General features: G+C 47.4%; 1 protein-coding gene across 1 annotated transcript; it reads right to left on the bottom strand.

Moving 5' to 3' along the window:
- Positions 1-4,269: 4,269 nt before the first annotated feature.
- On the bottom strand, positions 4,270-19,955 carry LOC139249576 (zinc finger protein 239-like). The gene is made up of 3 exons (XM_070872522.1): positions 19,538-19,955; positions 17,038-17,126; positions 4,270-8,429 (listed from the first exon to the last, which is right to left on the bottom strand). Exon 3 carries the CDS (start codon positions 8,320-8,322, stop codon positions 7,873-7,875), a length of 450 nt encoding a protein of 149 aa, XP_070728623.1. The 5' UTR covers positions 8,323-8,429; positions 17,038-17,126; positions 19,538-19,955; the 3' UTR covers positions 4,270-7,872.
- Between the last annotated feature and the right edge of the window lie 7,959 nt (positions 19,956-27,914).

Here is a 27,914-nt window from a genome sequence, read left to right on the forward strand (position 1 = left end):
CTCTTCCCTTTCGCCCCTATCGATGTATGAAAGCTATTTAAATCAATTGTTTTCTCTGTTTGGTGCTCTCACAATTCCGGGCTGGTTCACCTTGTGTTGTTCCTCAGTCTACAATCCCTGTTAGGTTCTCAAGCACTCCTAAATTCACCGGGACATCTGATCAGGACAGAAAATGAGAACAATATTATCGGTGTGAAATAGAGTGCGATGTTAACCTACCTTGTAGTTCCTGGTCGAAACAAAACATTCAAGTAAAAATAATTCAATATTCCACGGTTAGAGACTCCTCATATACCGGCCGTGCATTTTCCAGGAGTAGGTCCATATTGAAGATAGAAACATAGAAAATAGGTGCAGGAGTAGGCCATTCAGCCCTACTAGCCTGCACCGCCATTCAATAAAATCATGGCTGATCATTCAACCACAGCACCCCACCCCTGCCTTCTCTCCATAAACCTTGATCCCTTTAGCCCTAAGGGCCACATATAACTCACTTTTGAATATATTTAGTGAACTGGCCTCAACAACTTTCTGTGGCAGTGAATTCCACAGGTTCACCACTCTCTGAGTGAAGATGTTTCTCTTCATCTCGGTCGTAAACGGCTTACCTCTTATCCTTAGACTATGTCCCCTGGTTCTGGACTTCCCCAACATCGGGAACATTCTTCCCGTATCTACCCTGTCTAATCCCATCAGAATTTTATATGTTTCTATGAGATCGCCTCTCATTCTTCTAAATTCCAGTGAGTATAAGCCTAGCTGATCCAGTCTTTCCTCTTGTCAGTCCCGCCATCCCCGGACTCAGTCTGGTGAACCTTCGCTGCACTCCCTCAATAGCATTAATGTCCTTCCTCAGATTAGGAGACCAAAACTGTACACAATACTCCAGGTGTGGTCTCACCAAGGTCCTGTACAACTGCAGTGAGACCTTCCTGCTCCGATACTCAAAGCCTCTCGCTATGAACGCCAGCATGCTTTCTCCGCTATCTACAATCACTGCCCATTCCTTTATATTCCTGGCTGATGCCCATCCAGGACACACACGCCCAGTCTCCACCTGTCTGTCTGTCCCTCGTGTTTTACTTTCTCTCAGTGACACCTCAGGCAGAGAGAGAGCTGACAGACAAGATATTCAGCTCAGACAACTCAGCAACTTCCCTGGAGCGTTGGCAAGCTTTAATGACACGCATTAACAAGGGCTTTCGCCCTCCCACTCCCACTTTCTGGGGCTCTCTCTGTGTCCGGAGAGACAACAGTGGACATCCAACTCGCTCTCAATTCCTGTCTGAGAGAGGGACCGCCCACCGTGTGTGAGGTCAGGGCCCCGCCCACCGTGTGTGAGGTCAGGGCCCCGCCCACCGTGAGTGAGGTCAGGACCCCGCCCACACAGCCCCTGAGCCCAGCAATGTGAGAGAATAAAGAGAGAAGGTGCTGGGAACAGTCAGCCTGAGAGCTCAGGCAGTGTGTGTGGGGGGAGAGAGAGAGAGAATGGAGCTGAGGGAAGATCATTGTCATTGGCCTGACATTCAGGGGCATGGGCCTTTACCTGCTGCTGGGGGCAGTGCAGCTGAAAGATTGAGTGACAATATACAGCACTGTTTCCTGACACAACATGTTAATGCAGTCACTGGGGAAAACCAGAGATTGGATCTGGTGTTTAGTAGTGAGCCTGACCTGGGATCAGGCCTCCGTGTGGGGAACATCTGGGCAACACTGATCACATTATACCGTCCCGATTGGCTGGGAGAACCAAAGGGACGGAGACCCTGCGACACGGACCGCATTTCAGTGCAATCTTCTCCCAAACTGGCAGAGGATTGTAACAGGTAAATTGGTCAACCCTCCTCGGTGGTGATGTGACCAATGTTGGATATAAATGGAAAGGTTTTAAAAACTAGTTTAAAAATGTGGTAAACAAATGTAGTCAAAATCAAAAGATAGAAATGTGGTAAGAAAAAGCCGAGGTGGGCGACTGGCTCTGTACAAAGATGTAAACAGAAAAGTTTCCACAAATTAAATAAATTTCACACTTAAATAAATAGGGTGAATACAAGGAACAACTAAAGAAAACGAAGGCTGCTATTTGATCAGCAAAAAGTCTCTGGGAATAAAAGGATTGCAGACAACTGGCCGTCATGGGCAGAGCTTTTTCAGTTATGTGCTGAGTCCGAGAACTATCAAAGTCTGTATTGAGCCACTGAAGGGTGTTCAAGGACAGGTTACACAGGACTCACTGAGTATGGTGGGAATATCAGTGAGTACTGTGCATCAGTCTTCACCCTTTAACATCATGCTCAAATATTAGAATTTAATAATACTAGTTTTATCAGTAACATTAACATATATAAGCATATTGTTTTAGAAAACATTCAGAACTTAAAAAGAGATAGAGCAGCCAGACTGGAGGATATCAATCCAAGGGTCCTCCGCGAGATGGGACATGTGCTGTGTGAGGGTTCTCTGCGAGATGGGACATGTGCTGTGTGGGGGTCCTCCGGGAGATGGGACATTTGCGAAGTGAGCCCCTCCGGGAGATGGGACATGTGCTGTATGAGGGTCCTCCGGGAGATGGGACATGTGCTGCGTGAGGGTCCTCCGGGAGATGGGACATGTGCTGTGTGAGGGTCCTCCGGGAATGGGACATGTGCTGTGTGAGGGTCCTCCGGGAGATGGGACATGTGCTGTGTGAGGGTCCTCCGGGAGATGGGACATGTGCTGTGTGAGGGTTCTCAGCGAGATGGGACATGTGCTGTGTGAGGGTCCTCCGGGAGATGGGACATGTGCTGTGTGAGGGTCCTCTGGGCGATGGCACATGTGCTGTGTGAGGGTCCTCCGCGAGATGGGACATGTGCTGTGTGAGGGTTCTCCGCGAGATGGGACATGTGCTGTGTGAGGGACTTCCGGGAGATGGGACATGTGCTGTGTGAGGGTCCTCCGGGAGATGGGACATTTGCGAAGTGAGCCCCTCCAGGAGATGGGACATGTGCTGTGTGAGGCTCCTCCGGGAGATGGGACATGTGCTGCGTGAGGGTCCTCCGGGCGATGGGACATGTGCTGTGTGAGCCACTCCAGGAGATGGGACATGTGCTGTGTGACGGTCCTCTGGACGATGGGACATGTGCTGTGTGAGGGTCCTCTGGGCGATGGGACTTGTGTTGTGCGAGCCCCTGGCGTGTATGTTTAATAGCTCACTGTGAAATAGTTCCTACAGATTGGAAGGATGCTAATGAAGTCCCCATTTTAATAAAAATGTGACAAGGCAGACCCGGGTAACCAGAGGCCCATCAGTTTAACATCCGTAAGAGGTAAGATGCTTGAAAGAATCATAGGGGGTGCAATATATGAATACTTGGATAGGGAGGGACATATTAGGAACTCCACAACCCATAATAAAGAGTTCATGTCTCACAACTCTAATTGTATTTTTTGAAGAAGTTACAAAGTTGGTGGATGAGGGAAGCCCAGTAGACATTATCTACTTAGATTTCCAAAAACCTTTTGACAAGGTACCGCACAAGAGGCTTCTCTATAAGATCGGAGCCTCTGGTATTAGTGAAATATATTGAGCTGGATACAGAACTGTCTGGCAGGATGTAGGTAAAGAGCAGTTATAGATGGATTTGGATCTGTTTGGTACCGGTCACCAGTGGTGTCCTGCAGGGATCAGTGTTGGGATATTTCATTTTACTATTTTTATTAATGATCAGGATTTTGGGTTTAGGGGCACAATTTGCAAATTTTGAAATGATACCAAGATCTGTGCAAGTGCTCGAACTGTAGAAGAGGCTCGTCTGATTCAGGCATATCTTAATGTGTTGGGAGACTGGCCTCATGACTGGAAAATGATGTGTAACTTAGAAAAGTTCAGTGTTATTCATGTTGGAAGGGCAAATGCTCAACATTCATTCACCCTCCAGGGAAAGGCATTAAAAAGATGGTGGAGATAGAAAGAGATTTCGACATTCTAGTGAATACATCCTTAAAGGTACACGAGCAATGCAGTGCAGTGACAGTTAGAGCAAATAGGGTGTTGGGGTGTATCCATAGGACAATTGAGTATAAGACTAGGAGTACTGTTTTGTCCGAGTACAAGACCTTAGTCAGGCCACACTTGGAATACTGTGTCCAGTTTTGGTCTCCTCACATGGTGGGTGATAGAGGTTCTGGAAAGGGTCACTAGACTAATTCCAAGTCTAAAGCATCTTCGTTACCAAGATAGGTTAAAAGAGTTGGGACTCTTTACCTTAGAGCAGCGTAGACTTCGGGCGATATGATTGCGGTTTATTAGATAATGAAGGTGAAAGAGAGTGTTCCAGCTGACCGTTTATTTCAATTAAGTATGTTAGGCAGGACCAGGGACACAAATTTCAGTTGTACAAGGCTAGATCTAGGTTAGACATCAGGAGGTGGTTCTTTTCCCAGAGAACAGTAGACCTCTGGAACAAGCTGTCCTCTCATGTGGTGGATGCAGACTCACTGAATTCCTTCAAGTAATAGCTGGATTTGTTTCTGGCTGCGGCGGAGATTAACACTTACAGAAGGTAGGTACTGCAGGGAGTTTAATGGCCAGAGTGATCTCCTGGACTAGTTTCCATCACTTCGATGGGTCGGAGCTGAATTTCCCAGATTTTATTTTCCCAAATTGTCCTAGTTTTTTTTAAAATCTGTATTTTTGCCTCTCCCAGGAGATCACATGGATTCGGGTGGAGTGGAATGGAAACGCTGTGATATATCGCAATTGTGTGGGACAGGCTTGATGGACCGATGGTCTTTACCTGTCCGTCATTTATCGTGTGTATCAAAACGTTTCCTCTACAATGTCCCATCGAACACTACCAGAGCAGGTACAGCACGGCTTAGATACAGAATAAATCTCAGGCCCCGAATTCGTGCCCACAGGCCCCGTGGTGACAGGCCCGGGGGAGCAGGGTCACTGGCGGCCATCTTGCACAGAGCGGGATCAGGACGCGTGCGCGGCCATCTTGGTTCAGGAATAGAGAGTGGGCGGGGCTTCAGAATCTCTGTTCCCAACTGGATCCCAGTACCCGGGAGATGGACATTCTGGGCAACACATTTTTCATCATCTTAGAATCAGAGACTGGTTACAACATGGAAGGAGACCATTTGGCCCGTCGAGCCCATGCCGGCTATCTGCAAGTGCTTCTACTAATCCCACTCTATCTACTCTGTCCAGACCCCTCATGATTTTGAACACCTCTGTCAAATCTCCTCTCAATCTTCTCTGTTCTGAGAACAACCCCAACTTCTCCAGACTATCCACATAACTGAAGTCCCTCATCCCTTGATGAAAAGAGTGTTTGAAGACCACGCCCTCAAATCTACCACTAAGCTCATGGTCTACAGGGCTGTAGTAATACCCACCCTCAGAGACATGGACTATGTACAGTTGACACCTCAAGTTGCTGGGGAAATACCACCAACGAGGTCTCCGCAAGATCCTGCAAATTCCCTGGGAGGACAGATGCACCAACGTTTGTGTCGTCGACCAGGCCAACATCCCCAACAGTGAAGCACGGACCACATTTGATCAGCTCCGCTGGGCAAGCCACATTGTTCGCATGCCAGACACGAGATTCCCAAAGCAAGCACTCTACTCAGAACTCCTTCACAGCAAACGAGCCAAAGATGTGCCAGAGGAAACATTACAAGGACACGCTCAAAGCCTCCCTGATAAAGTGCAACATCCCCAGTGACAGCTGGGAGCCCCTGGCCAAAGACCTTCCTAAGTGGAGGAAGAGCATCCGGGAGTCTCATCGCTGAGAGCGTGCAGAAATCAACCGCAGGCATCAGAAAGAGCGTGCGGCAAACCTGTCCCACCCATACCTTCCCTCAACGACTATCTGTCCCACCTGTGACAGGGACTGTGGCTTCGTATTGGACTGTTCAGCCACCTAAGGACTCATTTTTAGAGTGGAAACATGTCTTCCTCGATCCGAGGGACTGCCTATGATGATGATGATGACCCAGAACTGGACACAATACTCCAGTTGAGGCCGAATCAGAGTTTTACGTGGGTTCAACATAATATCCACACTTCTGTACTCTATACCTCTATTCATGAAGCCTAGGGCCCCTTAAGTCTTTGTAACCACTTTCTCAACCTGTGCTGCCACCTTCAGTGATTGGTGTACACATATACTCCTGGGTCTCTCTGTTCACGCACCCCTTTACAATTGTACCCTTTAGTTTATATTTCCTCTCCTCTTTCTTCCTCCCAAAATGTATCACTTTTAAACTTTTCTACGTTAAGTTTCATCTGCCACGTCTGCCCATTCCACCAGCCTGTCTATGTCTTTCTGAAGTCTATCACCATCCTCCTCACTGTTCACTGTACTTCCAAGTTTTGTGTGAGCTGTAGATTTGGAAATTGTGCCCTGTACACCCAAGTCTAGGTCATGAATATAGATTAAAAAAAGCAGTGGCCCCAATACCGACCCCTGGGGAACACCACTTCCTCCAGTCTGAAAAACAACCATTCACCACTACTCTGTGTGTATCACTTAGCCACTTTTATATCCATGCTGCCACTGTCCCCGTTATTCCATGGGCTTCCATTTTGCTGGTGTTGGTAACACGCCCGGGATCAGTAAACACAAAACCCAGTCTGTTAATCACTTTCAGCTACTGGACTTAGCATGTACCCCACAGCATCTCTTCTACCCTCAATATGTGAATAGAGCATCATGCCTGCAAACCTGGTTTAAGTTTATATCCACTCAGCAAATCTATTTAAGAAAAGCCTGTAGGCCAATGAGACACTGTTAAGGTGCCAGTGTGCTGCTGGTTTGATTGGCATTTTGCCTGTAATGGACTCCGTATTTTGGTCTCCGTATTTAAGAAAGGATATACCTGCATTGGAGGCAGTTCAGAGAAGGTTCACTCGGTTGATTCCGGAGATGAGGGGATTTACTTTTAGAGATAGCTGGCGTAGGTTGGGCCTAAACACATTGGAGTTTAGAAGAATGAGAGATGATTTTATCGAAACATAAGATAATGAGGGGGCTTGATAGGTGGATGCAGAGAGGATATTTCCACTTACACGGGAAACTAAAACTAGGGGACATAGTCTTAGAATAATGGGCCACCCAATTAAAACTGAGATGCGGAATTTCTTCTCTGAGGGTTGTAAATCCATGGAATTCTCTGCCCAGGAGAGCTGTGGAGGCTGGGTCTTTGAATATTTTTCAGGCGGAGATTAAAAAGATTTTTGAGTGATAAGTGAGTAAAGGGTTATGGGGAGTGGGCAGGGAAGTGGAACTGAGTCCATGATCAGATCAGCCATGATCTTATTGAATGGCGGAGCAGGCCCGAGGGGTCAAATGGCCTACTCCTGCTCCTATTTCTGATGTTCTCATGTTCTAACTGAACATTTCTCCCAGTGTAACCTTGTCTGTAAAGAAATATGTGTCATTTAATAAGCCTCAGGTCCTTGCTCATGTCTGCTGCAGATTCCAGAGTTGATTCCGGAGATGAGCGGATTGACTTATGACGATAGGTTGAGCCTATACACATTGGAGTTCAGAAGAATGAGGTGATCTCTGTGTGGCCCTGAAGGACTCTGTCCAGGTTGAAGTTCTGTTCCCCCTGTAAGATCCTCCCCACAGATTGTCCTTTCTCAGCTCCAGCCAGGTGATGCTATACACTCAGGTGGGAAAGACAAAAATCCACAGCAATGTGTTGAAAGCAAAACTAATTTATGTGTCCATATCCCAAATATTATACCTCTTTCCAGTTACAGGAGTTATTACCATCAGCGTTGCAGGATTTATAAACCCCAACTGTCAGAATGAACACGATGCAGTCCAGGATGTGATTACCAGCAGCAATAACACCAGAATCCAACCCCTGCGGTCACTTGTGAACTCGCTGGTGTCTCAGCAGGTTGCCTGACAGAGAGAATCCCTTCCCACACTTAGAGCAAGTGAACGGCCTCTCCCTCGTGTGAACTCGCTGGTGTGTCAGCAGGTCGGATGACCGAGTGAATCCCATCCCACAGTCGGAGCAGGTGAACGGCCTCTCCCCAGTGTGAACTCGTTGATGTCTCAGCAGGTCGGATGACCGAGTGAATCTCTTCCCACAGTCGGAGCAGGTGAACGGCCTCTCCCCAGTGTGACCTCGCCGATGTGTTTCCAGCTGGGACGGGTAGTTGAATCGTTTCCCACAAGCCCCACATTTACACGGTTTCTCCCCAGTGTGACTGCACTTGTGTCTCTCCAGTTTGGACGATTGGCTGAAGCCTTGTCCACACACAGAGCACGTGTACCATTTCTCCCCACTGTGAACGGTGCCTTCTGCTTCCATGGTCAAAAGCTGATGATATTCCAGTCCCGATATATCGAGTGACCGTCAGATCTTGAGGTGATGTTTGGTTTGAGCTTCCAGTCTACAAATCCTCCCCATTTAACACCCTGTAAAGTGAATTTCAAACAGGAAACATGAGTGTGAGAGAGAACCCACAAAAACACAAAGGCAGGTTGTGAAATTGAGCTTAATGAGTCTGGTCATTTGTGGGGCCGGCACGAGAAAAAAGTGACCATGAAAGCTGCCGGATTGTCGTAAAAACACATCTGGGTCAGTACTGTCCTTCAGGGAAGGGAACCCACCTCCCTCGACAGGCCCACATGGGCAATTGTTGGTCCCACTGGGCCCAGAATTACTGGAGGAGAAACCCAGCAACTTCTACCCCCTCTCCATCCAGCTCAAACTGATGCAACAAACAGACCAACACAGGAGACCAGTGAGTGACTTCGACATCCAGTGCCCACTGATACAGAGCGGCTGGGAATTGCTGGGCCTGCTGTATAAATGTAAGTTGTTGTTTTCCTGGTGTGGGGGAGGGGCTGCCCCCGGGGGTTTCTGGTGCCGGGCCCAGTGTATCCGACTCAGGGCACGACAGCCGCGCTCGGTGTTGCCCGGGGCCCGTGAGCCGCGCTCGGTGTTGCCCGGGGCCCCGACAGCCACGCTCGGCGTTGCCCGGGGCCCCGACAGCCACGCTCGCCATTGCCCGGGGCCCCGACAGCCGCGCTCGGTGTGGCCCGGGGCCCCGACAGCCGCACTCGGTGTTGCCCGGGGCCCGTGAGCCGCGCTCGCCGTTGCCCGGGGCCCCGACAGCCGCGCTCGGTGTGGCCCAGGGCCCCGACAGCCGCGCTCGGCGTTGCCCAGCGCCCGTGAGCCGCGCTCGGTGTTGCTCAGAGCCCGTGAGACGCGCTCGGTGTTGCCCGGGGACTGAGAGCTGCACCCGGTGTTGCCCGGGGACTGAGAGCCACACTCGGTGTTGCCCGGGGACTGAGAGCTGCACCCGGTGTTGCCCGGGGACTGAGAGCCACACTCGGTGTTGCCCGGGGACTGAGAGCTGCACCCGGTGTTGCCCGGGGACTGAGAGCCACACTCGGTGTTGCCCGGGGACTGAGAGCTGCACCCGGTGTTGCCCGGGGACTGAGAGTCACACTCGGTGTTGCCCGGGGACTGAGAGCTGCACCCGGTGTTGCCCGGGGACTGAGAGCCTACTCGGTGTTGCCCGGGGACTGAGAGCTGCACCCGGTGTTGCCCGGGGACTGAGAGCCACACTCGGTGTTGCCCGGGGACTGAGAGCTGCACCCGGTGTTGCCCGGGGACTGAGAGCCACACTCGGTTAAAAAGGAGGCAGACAAAAAACAGGAAATTAAAGACCAGTTAGACTAACATCTGTGGTTTGGAAAATGTTGAAGAGTTCATTCTTAAAGAAGCAGTAGCACAACATTTGGAAAAGCATAATTCGGTCAGGCAGTCAGCATGGATTTATGAAGGGGAAGTTAATTCTTTGAGCATGTAATGAACAGGGTGGATAAAGTGGGTGTGGTGTATTTGGACTCCCAGAAGGCATTTGACAAGGTTCCACATAAAAGGTTACTGTACAAGATAAAAGTACACGGGGCTGGGGGTAATATATTAGCATGGATAGAGGATTGGCTAACTAACAGAAAACAGAGAGTCAGGAAATATGGTTCATTTTCCGGTTGGCAATCAGTAACTAGTGGGGTGCCGCAGGGATCAGTGTTGGGACCCCAACTATTTACAATCTATATTAACGACTTGGAAGAAGGGACCGAGTGTAACGTAGCCAAGTTTGCTGGCAATACAAAGATGGGAGGAAAAGCAATGTGTGAGGAGGACACACGTAATCTGCAAAAGGACACAGACAGGCTAAGTGAGTGGCAAAAATTTGGCAGATGGAGTGTAATGTTGGAAAGTGTGAAGTGATGCACTGTGGCAGAAAAAAATCAAAGAACAAGTTATTATTTGAATGGAGAAAGATTGCAAAGTGCTGCAGTACTGACGGACTTGGGGGTACTTGTGCATGAAACACAAAAGGTTAGTATGCAGGTGCAGCAAGTGATCAGGAAGGCCAATGCAATCTTGGCCTTTTTTGCAAAGGGGTTGAAGTATAAGAGCAGGGAGGTCTTGCTACAGTTATACAGGGTATTGGTGAGGCCACACCTGGAATACTGCGTGCAGTTTTGGTTTCCATATTAATGAAAGGATACACTTGCTTTGGAGGAAGTTGAGAGAAGGTTCACTTGGTTGAGATGAGGGGTTGACTTATGACAAAAGGTTGAGGAGGTTGGGCCTCTACTCATTGAATTCAGAAGAATGAATGAGAGGTGATTTATCGAAACGTATAAGATAATGAGGCAGCTTGACAAGGTGGTAGCAGAGAGGATGTTTTCACTGATCGGGGGAGACTAGAACTAGGGGGCATAATATTAGAATAAGGGGCACCCCATTTAAAACTGAGGTGAGGAGGAATTTCTTCTCACAGAGGGTTATAAACCTGTGGAATTCGCTGCCTCAGAGAGCTGTGGAAGCTGGGACATTGAATATATTTAAGACAGAGATAGAGAGTGTCTTAACCGATAAAGGAATACAGGGTTATGGGAAACGGGCAGGGAAGTGGACCTGAGTCCATGATCGGATCAGCCATGATCGTATTAAACGGTGGAGCAGGCTCGAGGGACCATATGGCCCACTCCTGCTCCTATTTCTTATGTTCTTATTTTCTTATATAGTGGGTGTCTGGTATGGGAGTGTGGATTTGACTCTATATCTGTCCATCTCTGGTATGTGGATGAGGGTTTTACTCTCTATGTTAGTTTCTGACACGAAAGCATGGATTTTATCCTGTATCTGTCAATTTCTGGTCATTGCCTGTGGGTTTCATTCTGTAACAAAAAGGGCCACATTACAACATAATTCTAAAAGGACAAAGAGTGTTTAAAAAAAACAAGCCTGAAGGCTCTGAGTCTCAAAGCGAGAAGCATTCGTAATAAGGTGGACAAATTAACTGCACAGAAAGCTGTTAATGGATATGATGTAATTGGGCTCCAGGGTAACCAAGGCTGGGAACATAACATCCAGTGGTATTCAATATTCAGGAAGGATAGCCAGAAAGGAAAAGGAGGTGGTGTAGTGTTAATGGTTAAAATGGAGGTTAATGCAACAGTAAGGAAGGACATTGGCTGGGATAATGTGGAATCTACATGGGTAGAGCTGCGAAACATCGAAGGGCAGAAAACGTTAGTTGGGGTTGTGTACAGACCATCAAACAGTAGTAGGGAGGTTGGGCATGGTATCAAACAGGAAATTAGGGATGCGTGCAATAAGGGTACAGCAGTTATCATGGGTGACAACCTGCATATTGATTGGGCTAACCAAACTTGTAGCAATACTGTGGAGGAGGATTTTCTGGAGTGTATAAGGGATGGTTTTCTAAACCAATATGTCGAGGAACCAACTGGAGAGCAGGCCATCCTAGACTGGGTCTTGTGTAACGAGAGAGGATTAATTAGCAATCTGGTCTTGCATGGCCCCTTGGGGAAAAGTGACCATAATATGATAGAATTCTTCATTAAGATGGAGAGCAACACAGTTAACTCAGAGACTAGGGTCCTGAACTTAAAGGAAACTTCAATGGTATGAGACGTGATTTGGCTAGGATAAACTGGCGAATGATACTTAAAGGGTTGATGGTGGATAGGCAATGGCAGACATTTAAAGATCACATGGATGAATTACAACTATTGTACATTCCTGTCTGGCGGAAAAATAAAACAGGAAAGGTGGCTCAACCGTGGCTCACAAGGCAAATTAGCGACAGTGTGAAATCCAAGGAAGAGGCATATAAATTGGTCTGAAAAAGCAGCAAACCTGAGGACTGGGAGAAATTTAGAATTCAGCAGAGGAGGACTAAGGGTGTAATTAGGAGGGGGAAAATAGAATATGAGAGTAAGCTTGCAGGGAACATAAAAAACTGACTGCAAAAGCTTTTATAGATATGTGAAGAGAAAAAGATTAGTGAAGTCTAATGTCGGCACCTTGCAGTCAGTATCAGGTGAATTCATAATGGGGAACAAGGAAATGGCAGACCAATTGAACAAATAGTTTGGTTCTGTCTTCACTAAGGAAGACACGAATAACCTCCCAAAAATACTAGGGGACCGAGGGTCTAGCGGGAAGGAGGAACTGAGGGAAATCCTTATTAGTCAGGAAATGGTTGGAGGGAAACTGATGGGACTGAAGTCCAATAAATCTCCAAGGCCTGATAGTCTGCATCCCAGAGCAGTTAAAAAAGTGGCCCTAGAAATAGTAGATGCATTGGTGATCATTTTCCAGAATTCCATTGACTCTGGATCAGTACCTATGGATTGGAGGGTCGCTAATGTAACCCCACTTTTTAAAAAGGAGAGAGAGAGAAAACAGGGAATTATAATTTGAAAGTTGGCCTGACATCGGTGGTGGGGAAAATGCTGGAATCAATTATTAAAGATGTAATAGCAGAGCATTTGGAAAGCAGTGACAGGATCGGTCCAAGTCAGCATGGATTTATGAAAGGGAAATCATGCTTGACAAATCTTCTAGAGGTTTTTGAGGATGTAACTAGTAGAGTGGACAAGGGAGAACCAGTGGATGTGGTGTATTTGGAATTTCAAAAGGCTTCTGACAAGATCCCACACAAGAGATTAGTGTGCAAATTTAATGTCCACATTTTTTTTTCTGCAGTTCTAGTCAGGTAGAACAGTTCCACTTTGGAACAGAACTTTTTCTTCCAAAGGGGGCGTGTCCGGCCACTGACGCCTGATTTGAAAGTTTCCACAGTGAAAACGTGCTCCAAACTAACTCAGAATGGAGCAAGTGAAGATTTTTGTAGAACTGAAAAAACCTGTTCTGCACATTAAAAAATCAGGCGCAGATTTCAAATTAGGCGCCCAGAACGAGGTGGGGGGAGAGGGAAGTCAGTAAATTCTACAATCAATCCTTATTTTTTTTATACAAATATTATACAAATAAATCCAACCTGAATAAACATTTATAAGCAAAGAAGAGATTAAATAAACCATCTTCCTATCTGTGTGAAAGTTCTTCAGCCAGGGAGAATGCTGCAGCAAGCCTCACAAAATGAGGCAGCCGTTCCCGAAGGTGGGCGGGCGGGAGTGAACCGAGCGACTGAACGCGGGGGGGGGGAACAAAGCCTTTCCAGATGGCGGGAGGGAGGGAGGGAGGAAAGGAGACAGAAGGCTGCAGGAAGCCACAAAAATTGAGGAGCCATTTCCCAACGGCAAAAGGGGGATGTTGTCGGGAAACGGCTGCCTCAACTTTCTGAGGCTTCCTGCAGCCTTCTCAGTGCTGATGGCAATGTGGTTTTATTAAACAATGTTCAAAAACTAAACAGCTACAAAGAACTACAAAAATGGCCGAGTGCCAATGTTTCCTTCACACTGAGCATGTGCGAACGCTCCAACGCGCACGCGCAGCGTTGCCGGCAGGAAAATAAATAATTTAAATAGTACCCGCCCCCTCCCACTTACAAAATCGGTGCGAGTGTAGGCTCCGCCCCCCTGGGCGCCGCGCCAAGCAGACAAGGAGCTGCAGGGCTCTCCAGAATCGCGAGTTTTTTTCCGGCGCCGTTTTTGGCGCGAAAAACGGGCGCCCAGCTTGGAGGGGTGACCGTTTTTTATCGTGTGGAGTCTTGGGCCCATAGTATTGGGGGTAATGTATTGACGTGGTGGGAGAACCGGTTGGCAGCCAGGAAGCAAAGTGTGGGAATAAACAGGTCCTTTTCAGAATGGCAGGCAGTGACTAGTGGGGTGCCGCAAGGTTCAGTGCTGGGATCCCAGCTATTTGCAATATACATCAATGATTTAGATGAAGGAATTGAGTGTAATATCTCCAAGTTTGCAGATGACACAAAGCTGGATGGCAGTGTGAACTGTGAGGAGGTGCTAAGAGGATGCAGGGTGACTTGGATAGGTTAGGTGAGTGGACAAATGCATGGCAGATGCAGTATAGTGTGTATAAATGTGAGGTTATTCACTTTGGTGGCAAAAACAGGAAGGCAGATTATTATCTGAATGTTGATAGGTTAGTAAAGTGGGAGGTGCAAAGAGACCTGGGTGTCATGGTACATCAGTCACTGAAGGTAGGCATGCAGGTACGGCAGGCAGTAAAGAAAGCAAATAGCATGCTGGCATTCATAGCGAGAGGATTTGAGTATAGGAGCAGGGAGGTCGTACTGCAATTGTATAGGGCCTTGGTGAGACCACACCTTGAGTATTCTGTGCAGTTTTGGTCTCTTAATCTGAGCAAGGACGTGCTTGCTATTGAGGGAGTGCAGCAAAGGTTCACCAGACTGATTCCCGTGATGGCAGGACTGACATATGAAGAAAGACTGGATCAGCTAGGCTTATACTCACTGGAATTTAGAAGAATGAGAGGGGATCTCATAGAAACATGTAACATTATGACGGGAGTGGACAGGTTAGATGCAGGAAGAATGTTCCCGATGTTGGGGAAGTCTAGAACCTGGGGTCACAATCTAAGGATAAGGGATAAGCCTTATAGGACTGAAATGAGGAGAAACTTTTTCACCCAGAGAGTGGTAAATCTGTGCAATTCTCTACCACAGAAAGTTGTGGAGTCCAGTTCGTTGGATATATTCAAGAGGGCGTTAGATGTGGTCTTTACGGCTAAGGGGATCAAGGGATAGGGAGAGAAAGCGGGAGTGGGGTACTGAAGTTGCATGATCAGCCATGATCATACTGAATTGCAGTGCAGGCTCGAAGGGCCGAATGGCCTGCTCCTGCACCTATTTTCTATGTTTCTATGTATCTTTCCATTCCTGGTGTGTGAGTGTGTTCTGTGCTGTATCTGTCCATCTCTGTTATGTGAATGTGCGCTCTACTCCATACCCGGCATTCTCCAGTATGTTAGTATTGTTTTACTGTGTACCCCCAATTCCTGATAGAGTATTCGTTTTATTTTCTAACTATCAATTTTTGTTATGGAGGTGAGTTTTCTGCTGAATCTGTCGGTCTCTGGTAAATGAGTCTGAGTTTTACTCTGTATCTATCTGTCTCTGCTATGTGAGTGTGGGCCTTTCTCTGTATCTCCATTTCTGTTATGGGAGTCTGGGTTTTAGGCTGTATCTGTCAAGTTCTGACATGTGATTGTGGGCCTTACTCTATAACTGCCAGTTTCTGCTTAATTGTGAGTGGACTTTCCTTTGTACCTGTCAGTTTCTGTAATGAAAGAGAGATCTTTACCCTGTACCTGTCAATTACTGGCTCGTGAGTGTGGGCATGTCACTATGTCAATTTATGTTATGGGAATATGGATTGTAATATGTCAGTCTCTGATATGTGAGTGTGGGTTTTATACTGTATCACTCAGTCTCTGATATGTGAGTATGGGTTTTATACCGTATCTCTCAGTCTCTGATATGTGAGTATGGGTTTTATACTATATCTCTCAGTCTCTGATATGAGTATGGGTTTTATACTGTATCTCTCAGTCTCTGATATGTGAGTATGGGTTTTATACTGTATCTCTCAGTCTCTGATATGTGAGTATGGGTTTTATACTGTATCACTCAGTCTCTGATATGTGAGTATGGGTTTTATACTATATCTCTCAGTCTCTGATATGTGAGTGTGGGTTTTATACTGTATCTCTCAGTCTCTGATATGTGAGTGTGGGTTTTATACTGTATCTCTCAGTCTCTGATATGTGAGTATGGGTTTTATACTGTATCTCTCAGTCTCTGATATGTGAGTATGGGTTTTATACCGTATTTCTCAGTCTCTGATATGCAAGTGTGTGTATTTTTCTGTAACTGTCAGATTTTGGTGTATGTTGAGGTTCAATCTGTGCTTCTCAGTTTCTTCTATGTTGGACTGTACCTATTTGTTCCTGCTACTTGATTGTGTGTTTTAGACTGTTCCTATCGGTTCCTGCTGTGTGACTGTGGAATTTACTCTGTATCGGCTAGTCTCTGGTATGTGAACGTGAGAATCAATGTTAATTTTTAACCTGTATTTCTCTGATATGTGAGTGAAGATTTTGCGTTCTCCATGTCATTGTTCAGATGTGTGTGTGAGTTTTACTCTGCCCCGATCAGTTCCTGCGATGTAAGTAACAATTTTACTTACTGCCTTTCAGTTTTCCGATATGTGCCCATGGGATTTACACTTTACCTGTCACTCTCTGGTATGTAAGTGGGGATTTTATTCTGTTACTGTCACTTTCATATATGTGGGTGTGTGTTGTATACTGTATCTGTCAGTCTGTGGTACGGGAATGTGGGTTTTATTCTGCACCTGTCATCTTCTGGTATGTTCGGGGGATTTAAATACTGAATCCGTCAGATTCTGAAACATGAATATGGCTTTTGCTCTGTACCCATCAGCTTCTGATATGCGAGTGTGGTTTATACTTTCTGTTTGACATTTTTTCTGATAGATGATTGTCTTTTATTCTCCACCTGCCAGTTTCTGGCAAATGAGTGTTGGTGTTTAATGTACCTGTCAGTGTGATCTGTTTCAATGGTGAAACAGCATGTGATTCTACTGCTCCATGTGGCTGTAAGATTCACAATGTAACTCTGCCACTTCGGATCACTGTGGGACTGACAGCTTCTGCTGTCTGTGACAATAGGATTGAGGCCAGTTCTGTGTCTCTGCGCTCTGTGAGTGATAATCTACTTACTGTGTGTGAGAAGGAGCTGCCTGCACTGTTCCTTGTATTCTGGGTGGAGAAAAGATCACATTTGTTCTGGCTGGTTGAAGAATTTTGCTCTGAGAATAATAATACGAGAACATTATTAGTTCTAAGATATGGATGCGGGGAGAATACGATATATCTGAGGGAGTGACAATGTATCTCTCGATCATCAGCAACGCGTTTCTGGAGAACTCAGCTCACCGAAACAATATAACCCGTCTTTAAAATATCTTCTCCCACACTCCTCTCCTGGTGCCTGCAATAGATGCACTTTGTGAAACTCCCCACATTCTCACTGTCAGGCTGTGTTTCCACTGCTCACTGCCCAAGAACAACAGACACAGTGAGATTGGAACTGAATCAGGAACATTCACTGCTGATTTGGGGAAAGAATGCAGCAATGATTGGAAAGAGCGAGGTGATTTACTTTCCCTGTTACCTTACACTGTCCATACACAGCCCGAGAATGGCCTCTCGCTTCCCCCACTCACATCTTGTTCCGGAACTAGTTCCTGATCCACTCTGCCCTTACACACAGCCCCCGAGGGAACTAAACCAGGAACGTTCACTCCTGGTTTGGATAGAAAGCAGCAGGTTGTAAACAGCAGATTCTGCCCATTCTGTCTCCCTTACCCTGGACACACGTTGTCGAAACACAGCCCGAGAATGGCCTCTCCCTTCCCCCACTCACACCACGCACTGACACTGATTCTTGATCCACTCTGCCCCTTACACACAGCCCCCGACTCCCCCCGGACTCAATGCCGATCTCTGAGCCCATCTGCGGGACATACTCCCAATGCGCTGTGCTGCTGTGAGGAGGCTGCTGCTCGCTGCCTTACCCCGGGGCCGCGGTGTCTCCATTCCCGGCTGTTTTAAACCATCTTCTTCCACTCACTGAGTGAATGGTGATCACAGGCAGTGCTGGGGGAGGGGAGGGCACATGTGCTCTTCTGCTCACTGGGAATGACACAGGGGGTGGGGCTGAACTGCGCATGCGCAGCTCTCTGCAATAATTCAATCTGTAAAATTCAAAGTGCACTTTTCCCAATTTACTTTTAACAGAATCTGAGCAAAGGAACTGGGCCTGGGGGGAAAGGACAGAGAATGATTAAAGCTGCAAGCCTTGTCCCTTGGAGATGATCAATTTGGGATCATTCCGTGCAGGGTGTTTCTCTCCATTAGCCCGTCTTCACAAAGCAATCCTGCAGCAACATCGGAGGGACGAGGGAGTGGGAGTGTTTGCTGGGACCGTGCAGGAGTTAATATCTGACAGAAACAATCCAAGATCAGTTGAATTAGAGTAAAACACTCGGTCACTGAGAGTAATACTGAAGTGTATAATCAAGGGGCTTTTGTGAGGGAAGAACTTAATACAATAACAATTCATAATGAAGTAGTACTCGGTAAAATAATGGGACTAAAGGCAGACAAGTCACCTTGCCCTGATGGTTTACATCGTAGGATCTTAAGAGAAGTGGCTGCAGAGATAGTGGACACGTTAGTTGTAATCTACCAAAATTCCCTGGATTCTGGGGCAGTCCCAACAGATTGGAAAACCAAAAATGTAACGCCTATATTTAAAAAAGGAGGCAGACAAAAAGCAGGAAACTAAAGACCAGTTAGCCTAACATCTGTCATTGTGAAAGTGCTGGAGACCATTATTAAGGAAGCAGTAGCGGGACATTTGGAAAAGCTTGATTCAATCAAGCAGAGTCAGTATGGCTTCATGAAAGGGAAATCATGTTTGACAAATTTGCTGGAGTTCTTTGAGGATGTAATGAGTAGGATGGATAAGGCGGAACCAGTGGATGTGGTGTATTTGGATTTCCAGAAGGCATTTGATAAGATTGCACATAAGAGATTACTACACAAGATAAAAGCTCACTGGGTTGGGGGCAGTATATTAGCACAGATAGAGGATTGGTTAACTAACAGAAAACAGAGAGTCGGGATAAATCGGTCTTTTTCTGGTTGGCAAATGGTATCCAGTGGGGTGCCGCAGGAATCGGTGCTAGGTCCTCAACTATTTACAATCTATATTAATGACTTGGATAAAAAAACCAAGTGTAATATAGCCAAGTTTGCTGATGATACAAAGATGGGTGGGAAAGCAAATTGAGGACACAAAAAATCTGCAAAGGGATATAGACAGGGTAAATGAGTGGGCAAAAATTTGTCAGATGGAGTATAATATGGGAAAATGTGAGGTTATCCACGTTGGCAGAAATAATAAAAAAGCAAATTATAATTTAAATGGAGAAAAATTGCAAAGTGCTACAGGACAGAGAGACCTGAGGGTGTTTGTGCATAAAACACAAAAAGTCAGTCTGCAGGTTCAGGAAGTAGTCAGGAAGGTAAATGTAATGTTGGCCTTTATTGTCAGGGGGATAGAATAAAAAGCAGAGAAGTCCTGCTCCAAGTGTACAGGGTATTGGTGGGACCACACCTGGAATACTGTGTGTTTAAGGAAGGATATACTTACATTGGAGGCTGTTCAGAGGTTGATTCCGGCGAGGAGGGGGTTCTCTGATGAGGACAGGTTGAGCAGGTTGGGACGATACACTTTGGAGATCAGAACAATGAGAGAAATCCGAGGTGTGAGAATAAAATAACTCAGCTCTTACTTTACCAAGATGGCCGCGCATGCGCTTTGCTGCTCACTGAACCAAAATGGCGGAGGACTGACCCTGCCTTCCTGTACAAAGGTGGCCGCCGTTAACCTGGGCCTGTAACCGGGAGAAAGCCTCGAGGCTGCAGCCGCCGATATTCCGGTTGTTATTCCGGGCTTCCGGCGGGCACCAGTTGTTTCTGAAGCCTCCCCGGCTCCCCGCTGGTCCGTTACTCCCCTCCGCCCCGCGGAGTAGGAGCTGTTTGGCGGAACACATTTCACCACAGCCGCTCCGCCATTACACGCACCGCGCATGCTCCAAATACCGCCAGTTCTCGCGCCTGCGCACTGGGCCCCTGTAGTCTGGGCTCGGCACATTCTCCATCGCGGCGAATGCTGGGTAAATACCCAAGACCACTTTAGTGACTGGGACAGGATATCCTGGGCCCCCATTGGGCACTGAACATGTTCATTCTGGCACTCAGTCATTGTTCCTGCTGCTCTGTATAACCCTGTCCCTGAGCTGGACAGTAATGTTCTGTCTCAGGATTGTTTCAAACACCCTGTGTCCAATATTGGATTTCTCCACAAAAATAGACTCATTAATGTTCCCGTCCCTTCCATTTTGGGCTTTTTCTTACTCTAGATTGTTTCACTTCTCACGTAATTCATCTTTTCCACATCAAATCCCAAACTTGTTTCATTTGAGTATCCGGCTTGTGGATGTCTCAGACTGAACCGGCGTGTCTCACTTTACACTCATTTAACGTTCCTTTCAACCAACCCTTGAAAGAACTATCTTTCGTAAGACGGTAAATCTGTTATTTTCTGTATTTAACGATTGTTGGATGCGGTTAATAGATCTCCACACATACTGCATGGAGAACTTTGAAATGTTCTGATCTTTGTAATTGCCTTTGCTAATTTTGATGGGTTAGTTGATTACAATTACTTGTTACTAACATACCTTGCAGTATTTCTTGCATCAAAATAATTGTTTAAATACTTCCTTTATCAGGTCTTTAGCTTCCCCACTGATCTCTGTTTCTTCTTGTGGGGGAATCGAGAACTCGGTGGCAAAGTCTGAGCAGAAGGGGGCGCCCATTTAAAATGGAAATGAAGAGGAATTTCTTCTCTCAGAAGGTCGTGAATCTCTGAAATTCTCTACCCCAAAGAACAGTGGAGTCTGGGTCATTGAAAATATTTAAGTTGCAGATAGAGTGATTTTTGAAAGAGAGTGGAGTCAAGGTTTATGGGGAGAGGGCAGGGAAGCGGAATTGAGGCCAAGATCAGATCAGCCAAGATCTTATTGAATGGCAGGGTGGGCTGAAGGGGCCAGATGGCTGCTACTGCCCCTATTTCTTATGTTGTTAGCGTTGGTTAGGGGCTGGGTTTAGAAGTATGTTTAGTGGTTGTGGTTTGTGGTTATTTGTTTAGGATTGGAATTAGTTATTGGGATAGTCAATAGGATATTCGGCTTAGGATATAATGATTAACTTAGAAAGCACTATTGGCAATATAAGTGTTACTGGACATGCCCTTTTCCATTTCATGTTTTTAACCTCACAGAGCCGAGTCACAAAACAGCCTCACAATAAGTTCATTCAAGGAACCAGCTTTCCTGCACAAGCCTCATTTCTTTCTGTCAACAACACATCGTAATCTCAACATTTCTCATGGAAAAATAAATTAGTGACATTAGATTTGGGTATTTTGGAACAATAACAGATGGATACAGTTGTTGCATTGGTTACATCTAATCATCAACCTGCCTGAAAAGGACTTCTGACAATAATCTGTCACCAGGCCCCACCAGTCACCGTCTGATTCCTCCATCGTCTCTTCATTCATTATCCACCATTCCCCCTAACTGGAGCTGCTTTCACCGGCATGACCATTCTCCATACTGAGGCTATCTCATTATCAAGCAGAGCATTATTACCGGCACGGACTGGTTAGTCCGAGTGGCTCATTTCTGTGTAATTCTGTAATTTTGTAGTCTCATTGTAAGTGGTCCCTGGATTTGATGATTCATTGTAACTGGTCCCTGGATTTGGTGCCTCAGTGTAAGGGGTGCCTGGATTTGGTGGCTCAGTGTAAGGGGTCCCTGGATTTGGTGCCTCAGTGTAAGGGGTCCATGGATTTTGTGCCTCAGTGCAAGGGGTCCCTGGATTTGGTGCCTCAGTGTAAGGGGTCCATGGATTTGGTGCCTCAGTGTAACGGGTCCCTGGATTTGGTGCCTCAGTGTAAGGGGTCCATGGATTTTGTGCCTCAGTGTAAGGGGTCCCTGGATTTGATGCCTCAGTGTAAGGGGTCCATGGATTTTGTGCCTCAGTGTAAGGGCTCCCTGGATTTGGTGCCTCAGTGTAAGGGGTCCATGGATTTGGTGCCTCAGTGTAACGGGTCCCTGGATTTGGTGCCTCAGTGTAAGGGGTCCATGGATTTTGTGTCTCAGTGTAAGGGGTCCCTGGATTTGATGCCTCAGTGTAAGGGGTCCATGGATTTTGTGCCTCAGTGTAAGGGGTCCCTGGATTTGGTGCCTCAGTGTAAGGGGTCCATGGATTTGGTGCCTCAGTGTAATGGGTCCCTGGATTTGGTGCCTCAGTGTTTGGCGTCCCTGGATTTAATGACTCAGTGTAAGGGGTTCCTGGATTTGGTGTCTCAGTGTAAGGGGTCCCAGGATTTGATTCCTCAGTGTAAGGGGTCCCTGGATTTGGTGCCTCAGTGTAAGGGGTCCCTCGATTTGATCTCTCAGTGTAAGGGCTCCCTGGATTTGATGCCTCAGTGTAAGGGGTCCCTGGATTTGGTGCCTCAGTGAAAGGGGTCCCTGGATTTGGTGCCTCAGTGTAAGGGGTCCCCGGATTTAATGTCTCAGTGTAAGGGGTCCCTGGATTTGATGTCTCAGTGTAAGGGGTCCCTGGATTTGATGCCTCAGTGTAAGGGGTCCCTGGATTTGGTGCCTCAGTGTAAGGGGTCCATGGATTTGGTGCCTCAGTGTAACGGGTCCCTGGATTTGGTGCCTCAGTGTAAGGCGTCCCTGGATTTAATGACTCAGTGTAAGGGGTTCCTGGATTTGGTGTCTCAGTGTAAGGGATCCCAGGATTTGATTCCTCAGTGTAAGGGGTCCCTGGATTTGGTGCCTCAGTGTAAGGGGTCCCTCGATTTGATCTCTCAGTGTAAGGGCTCCCTGGATTTGATGCCTCAGTGTAAGGGGTCCCTGGATTTGGTGCCTCAGTGTAAGGGGTCCCTGGATTTGGTGCCTCAGTGTAAGGGGTCCCCGGATTTAATGTCTCAGTGTAAGGGGTCCCTGGATTTGATGTCTCAGTGTAAGGGGTCCCTGGATTTGATGCCTCAGTGTAAGGGGTCCCTGGATATGGTGCCTCAGTGTAAGTGGTCCCTGGATTTGATGCCTCAGTGTAAGGAGTCCATGCATTTGATGCCTCAGTGTAAGTGGTCCCTGGATTTGATGCCTCAGTGTAAGGGGCCCCTGGATTTAGTGCCTCAGTGTAAGTTGTCCCTGGATTTGATGCCCAGTGCAAGTGGCCGCTGGATTTGATGCCCCAGTGCAAGTGGTCCCTGGATTTGGAGTTACCATGAAAGTGGTTCCTGGATTTGGTGTCTTAATGTTGGTGGTCCCTGGATTTTGCCATGTATTCAACTGTCATTGTAACCCATGTATAACTTGACCTAAGTTGTACACCTTGAGAACATTGACCACAAGGGGGTGAACTTGTGGCAGACACTCCTAACCTGGACTTTCAGGTATAATAGGGGAAGCTCCACCCACCTTCATCGCTTGAGATCTTGGTAATAAAGGCAACTGGTCACAGAGTGACCTTCTCTCAATTATGGGCCTCGTGTCCATTTATACTGTATAGTAAGGACATATCATTGGCGACGAGAAACTGGAATTTAAACCTCGCGAGCATGGCCACTAGCAGCAGAGAAGAGAGGTACTGTGTTGGTGGTGATTGGGACGACTTTATTGAGAGACTACAGCAAAGTTTTGTCACTAAGGAAAGTTTGGGACAGGATTCGGCCGACAAACGCAGGGCTCATCGCGACGGTTTGTGGATCCAGAATGTACTTGCTGATGAAGGCCCTTTTAGCACCAGAGATGCCGGGGACAAGACATTCGAAGAGTACAGTAAATTGATCGGGGAACACATTAAACCTGCGAGCAGCATGCACATAGCGAGACACCAGTTTTACATGAACTTGCGGTGAGAAGGGCAAAGCGTTCCTGACTTCGTGGCAGATCTCCGGCGACTGGTGAGCCTATGTAAGTTCACAGATGCCGGCAGATCAGAAATGATGCGAGACTTTTTTATTGAGGGCATCGGGCATGCTGGGGTTTTCAGGAAACTGATTGAGACCGGCTCTGACAGCCCAGACTTTAAATCAGGGGAGGAAGAGACCAGAATGATGTATGACAAAAATCTTGGCTCAAATGCGGCAAATGACCAGGGAGTCAACATTGTTAACGCGGCACACAGTTCTCGAGGCAGACAAGGGCAATCGGATATGTCCCAGCATGCAGTCGAACCCAAAAGGGGAATTCAACAGAGACAATGGATAGCTGAACGGTGAATCATGCCATTGTAATGAACAATGCGGCCAGTAATGGGGCAATCAACACGTGTTAATGGTGCATTTAAGGACAGTTACAGAGACAGTCAGAGACGATCGACTGGTAATGGACCTTTTGTTTCCAACAACGGGTCCTCCAGCTCATGCTGGAGGTGTGAAGCCAAACATCCAGACAGAGCCTGCAGCTATCAGCAATATACCTGCAGAAACTGCAACGTCAGCGGTCATTTGGTGCGTATATGCAGGAAGCCTGCAGCCAGGTTGAAGTACGAGGAGGACAAGCCCGATGTAAGCCCTACGAGGCCAAATTAATACTGTGGAAAATCACAGGAATCTGAAGTTCAGCGAGTTCATGTGGAGCACATATACAGTTCATATGCCAGGACGCCACCAATAATGATGAAAGTGCCCCTCAATGGCATCCCAGTATTAATGGAGCTAGACACGGGGGCCAGCCAGACCTTGATGAATATCAACCAGTTTGAAAGATTGTGGGTGTCCAAGGCCAGGAGACCAAAATTATTGCCGATTGATGCACAGCTACGGACATATACAAAGGAGATTATTCCGGTGATATATTCGGAGAACAGGTTGCCACTCTGGATTGTCCCGGGGGATGGTCCCACACTCCTGGGGAGGAGTTTGCTTGCTGTCATGAACTGAAAATGGGGCGATGTCAATGCATTTCTTTTGTGGAGCGAGTATCATGCTCACAGGTCCTAGACAAATTTGACTCATTATTTCAACCCGGCATCGGCACTTTCATGGGGGCTAAGGTAGTGATTCACATAAACCCGGACGCCAGGCCAGTACACCACAAGGCCAGAGCGGTGCTGTACGTGATGCGGGAAAAAATAGAATGCGAATTCGACCACCTGCAGAGGGAAGGCATCATCTTGCCAGTTGAATTCAGTGACTGGGCGAGCCCGATCGTGCCGGTGCACAAAGCGGATGGGTCGGTCAGGGTATGAGGCGCTTACAAGGCCACCATCAACCGGGTCTCACTCCAAGACCAGTACCCGCTACCGAGAGTGGAGGACCTCTTTGCGACACTATCCGCTGGCAAACTTTGATCAATATTGGACCTGACCTCAGCTCCCATGACCCAGGAGCTGGCGAGTGATTCAAAAAGGCTGACCACCATCACGACACACAAGGGGTTGTTTGAGTATAACAGATATCTGTTTGGGATTCGTTCAGCCGCCGTGATCTTTCAGCAAAATATGGAAAGCCTCCTCAAGTCGATTCCAAGGACGGTGGTTTTTCAGGACAACATCCTCATCATGGGTCGCGATGCTGAAGAACATCTCCACAACGTGGATGAGGTGCTACGCAGACTGGACCGGGTAGGGCTGCGACTGAAAAAGGCAAAGTGCATCTTCTTAGCTCCAGAGGTAGAATTCCTGGGGAGGATGGTAGCAGCAGATGGGATCAGACCTACTTTGTCCAAAACGGAAGCGATCCGGAGAGCACCCAGACCCCGTAACACGACGGAGCTGCATTCATTCTAAAACTTTTTTGGTAATTTTCTTCCGAAATTGAGCATGCTGTTAGAGCCGCTACACGTGCTCGCACGCAAAGGTCGCGATTGGGTCTGTGGGAACAACCAGGAAAGGGCTTTTGATAGAGCACGCAACTTGTTATGCTCCAACAAACTGTTAACATTATATGACCCATGCTCTACCTGCATCTCTCTGAAAAGAGAGAAGACTGCCTGGAAGGTTCCCAGAGTGAGGAAATTCAGAATCACGGTCACCTTCACAGCTAGTAGCAGCGCTGTCCTTGTCATAGAGTGAGATTGCAGGTTTGGTTACAAGAGGTGACAGAGATCTGTGAGCACCTCCGTTATAAAGAGCAGAAACCTCCCACACTGCTTCTGGCTCAGGCTGAGGTACAAGAATTGCTCTTGTAAGGCCCTAGTTTGGCAGGAAATTTGAGCTGGAGACAGATCACAAATCCCGAACGTCCCTTTTGGCCGACAACAAGGCCATAAATGCGAATGCGTCGGCCCGCATACAGAGGTGGGCACTTACGTTAGCTGCCTATGACTACACAATTCAGCACAGATCGGGCACTGAACACTCTGCCGATGCACTCAGCAGGCTCCCACTAGCCACCACTGAGGGGGCAACTGAGCACGATGCTGAGATGGTCATGGCTGTTGAAGCTTTCGAAAGCGAAGGTTCACCTGTGACAGCCCATCAGATTAAAGTCTTGACAAATAAAGACCCGCTACTGTCTTTAGTTAAGAAATGTGTCTTGAATGGGGACTGGAAAGCCACGTACAGGGCATGCCCTGACAAAATTAAACCGTTTCATAGGCGCAAGGTTGAACTGTCCATTCAGGCCGATTGCCTACTATGGGGAAATCGAGTAGTCATGTCCCAGAGGGGCAGAGAGGTGTTTATCAGAGAATTTCACAATGAGCACCTGGGCATTGTCATGATGAAGGCAATTGCCAGGTCACACATTGGTGGACAGGGATAGATGCAGACCTGGAACTTTGTGTTCGCAGGTGCAACACGTGTGCTCAGCTGGTCAACGCACCCAGGGAAGCCGCCCTTAGCCCCTGGTCCTGGCCCGCCAAGCCATGGTGACGCATCAATGTGGACTACGCGGGTCCTTTCATGGGAAAACTGTTTTTGGTTGTAGTAGATGCCTATTGAAAATGGATTGAGTGTGCCATTTTAAATTCAAGCACATCCTCTGCCACAGTCGAAAGTCTACGGGCAATGTTCGCTGCCCATGGTCTACCGGATGTCATGGTCAGCTGCAATGGCCCGTGCTTCACAAGCATTGATTTCCAAGACTTCAAGCAGGCAATGGAATCAACCATGTCAGAACGGCACCGTTCAAGCCGGCCTCAAATGGCCAGGCATAACGAGCAGTGCAGATAATCAAACAGGGGATGCTCAGAATCCAAGGGGGTTCCCTTTAAAGCTGCTTTATCACGCCTCCTGTAGGCCAATAGATCCCGACCACACTCGCTCACAGGGATTCCACCCGCAGAGCTGCTAATGAAAAGGACGCTCAAAACCAGGTTATGCCTTATACACCCTGCTATGAAAATAAATTGTTGAGAGCAGGGGCCAGTCACAATGTGACTATCATGAGAGGAATGCGAGGGCGCCATTATTGATGTCAATACACTGTTTTTGTCCTTAATTACACTGCAGGGCCCAAATGGCATCCAGGCACTGTGATTGCCAAAGAGGGGAATTAGGGTTTTGGTAGTTAAACTTACCAATGGACAAATCTGCCGCAAACATGTGGATCAAACTAAAAGGAGGTTCAGCAACCCCATAGAAAAAGCAGAGGAAGAACACGACGTAGAGTTTACTCCACCACAGGTGACTGAACACCGGAACCAAGTGAAGGAGAGCCCAGTCACTGTGGGCAGTCCAGACAGGCCTGACGCACCGCAAACAGCAGACACTCAGGCCAGCGCCCAACAACCGGAGCCCCAACTCAGGCGCTCGACAAGGGGGTGTAAACCACCAGAGAGACTTAACCTGTGATCTCAATAAGACTTTGCGGGGAGGTGATGTCATGTATTCAACTATCATTGTAATCCATGTATAAGCTGACCGAAGTTGTACACCGTGAGAACATTGAAGACAAGGGGGTGAACTTGTGGGAGACACTCCTAACCTGAACTTTC

The sequence above is a fragment of the Pristiophorus japonicus genome, unplaced genomic scaffold (assembly GCF_044704955.1).
Source record: "Pristiophorus japonicus isolate sPriJap1 unplaced genomic scaffold, sPriJap1.hap1 HAP1_SCAFFOLD_327, whole genome shotgun sequence".
Classification (NCBI taxonomy): Eukaryota; Metazoa; Chordata; class Chondrichthyes; family Pristiophoridae; genus Pristiophorus; species Pristiophorus japonicus.

What these genes read in the sequence shown, in the direction of transcription:
- LOC139249576 (XM_070872522.1), bottom strand. Translation starts at nt 8,322, where the DNA reads ATGGAAGCAGAAGGCACCGTTCACAGTGGGGAGAAATGGTACACGTGC.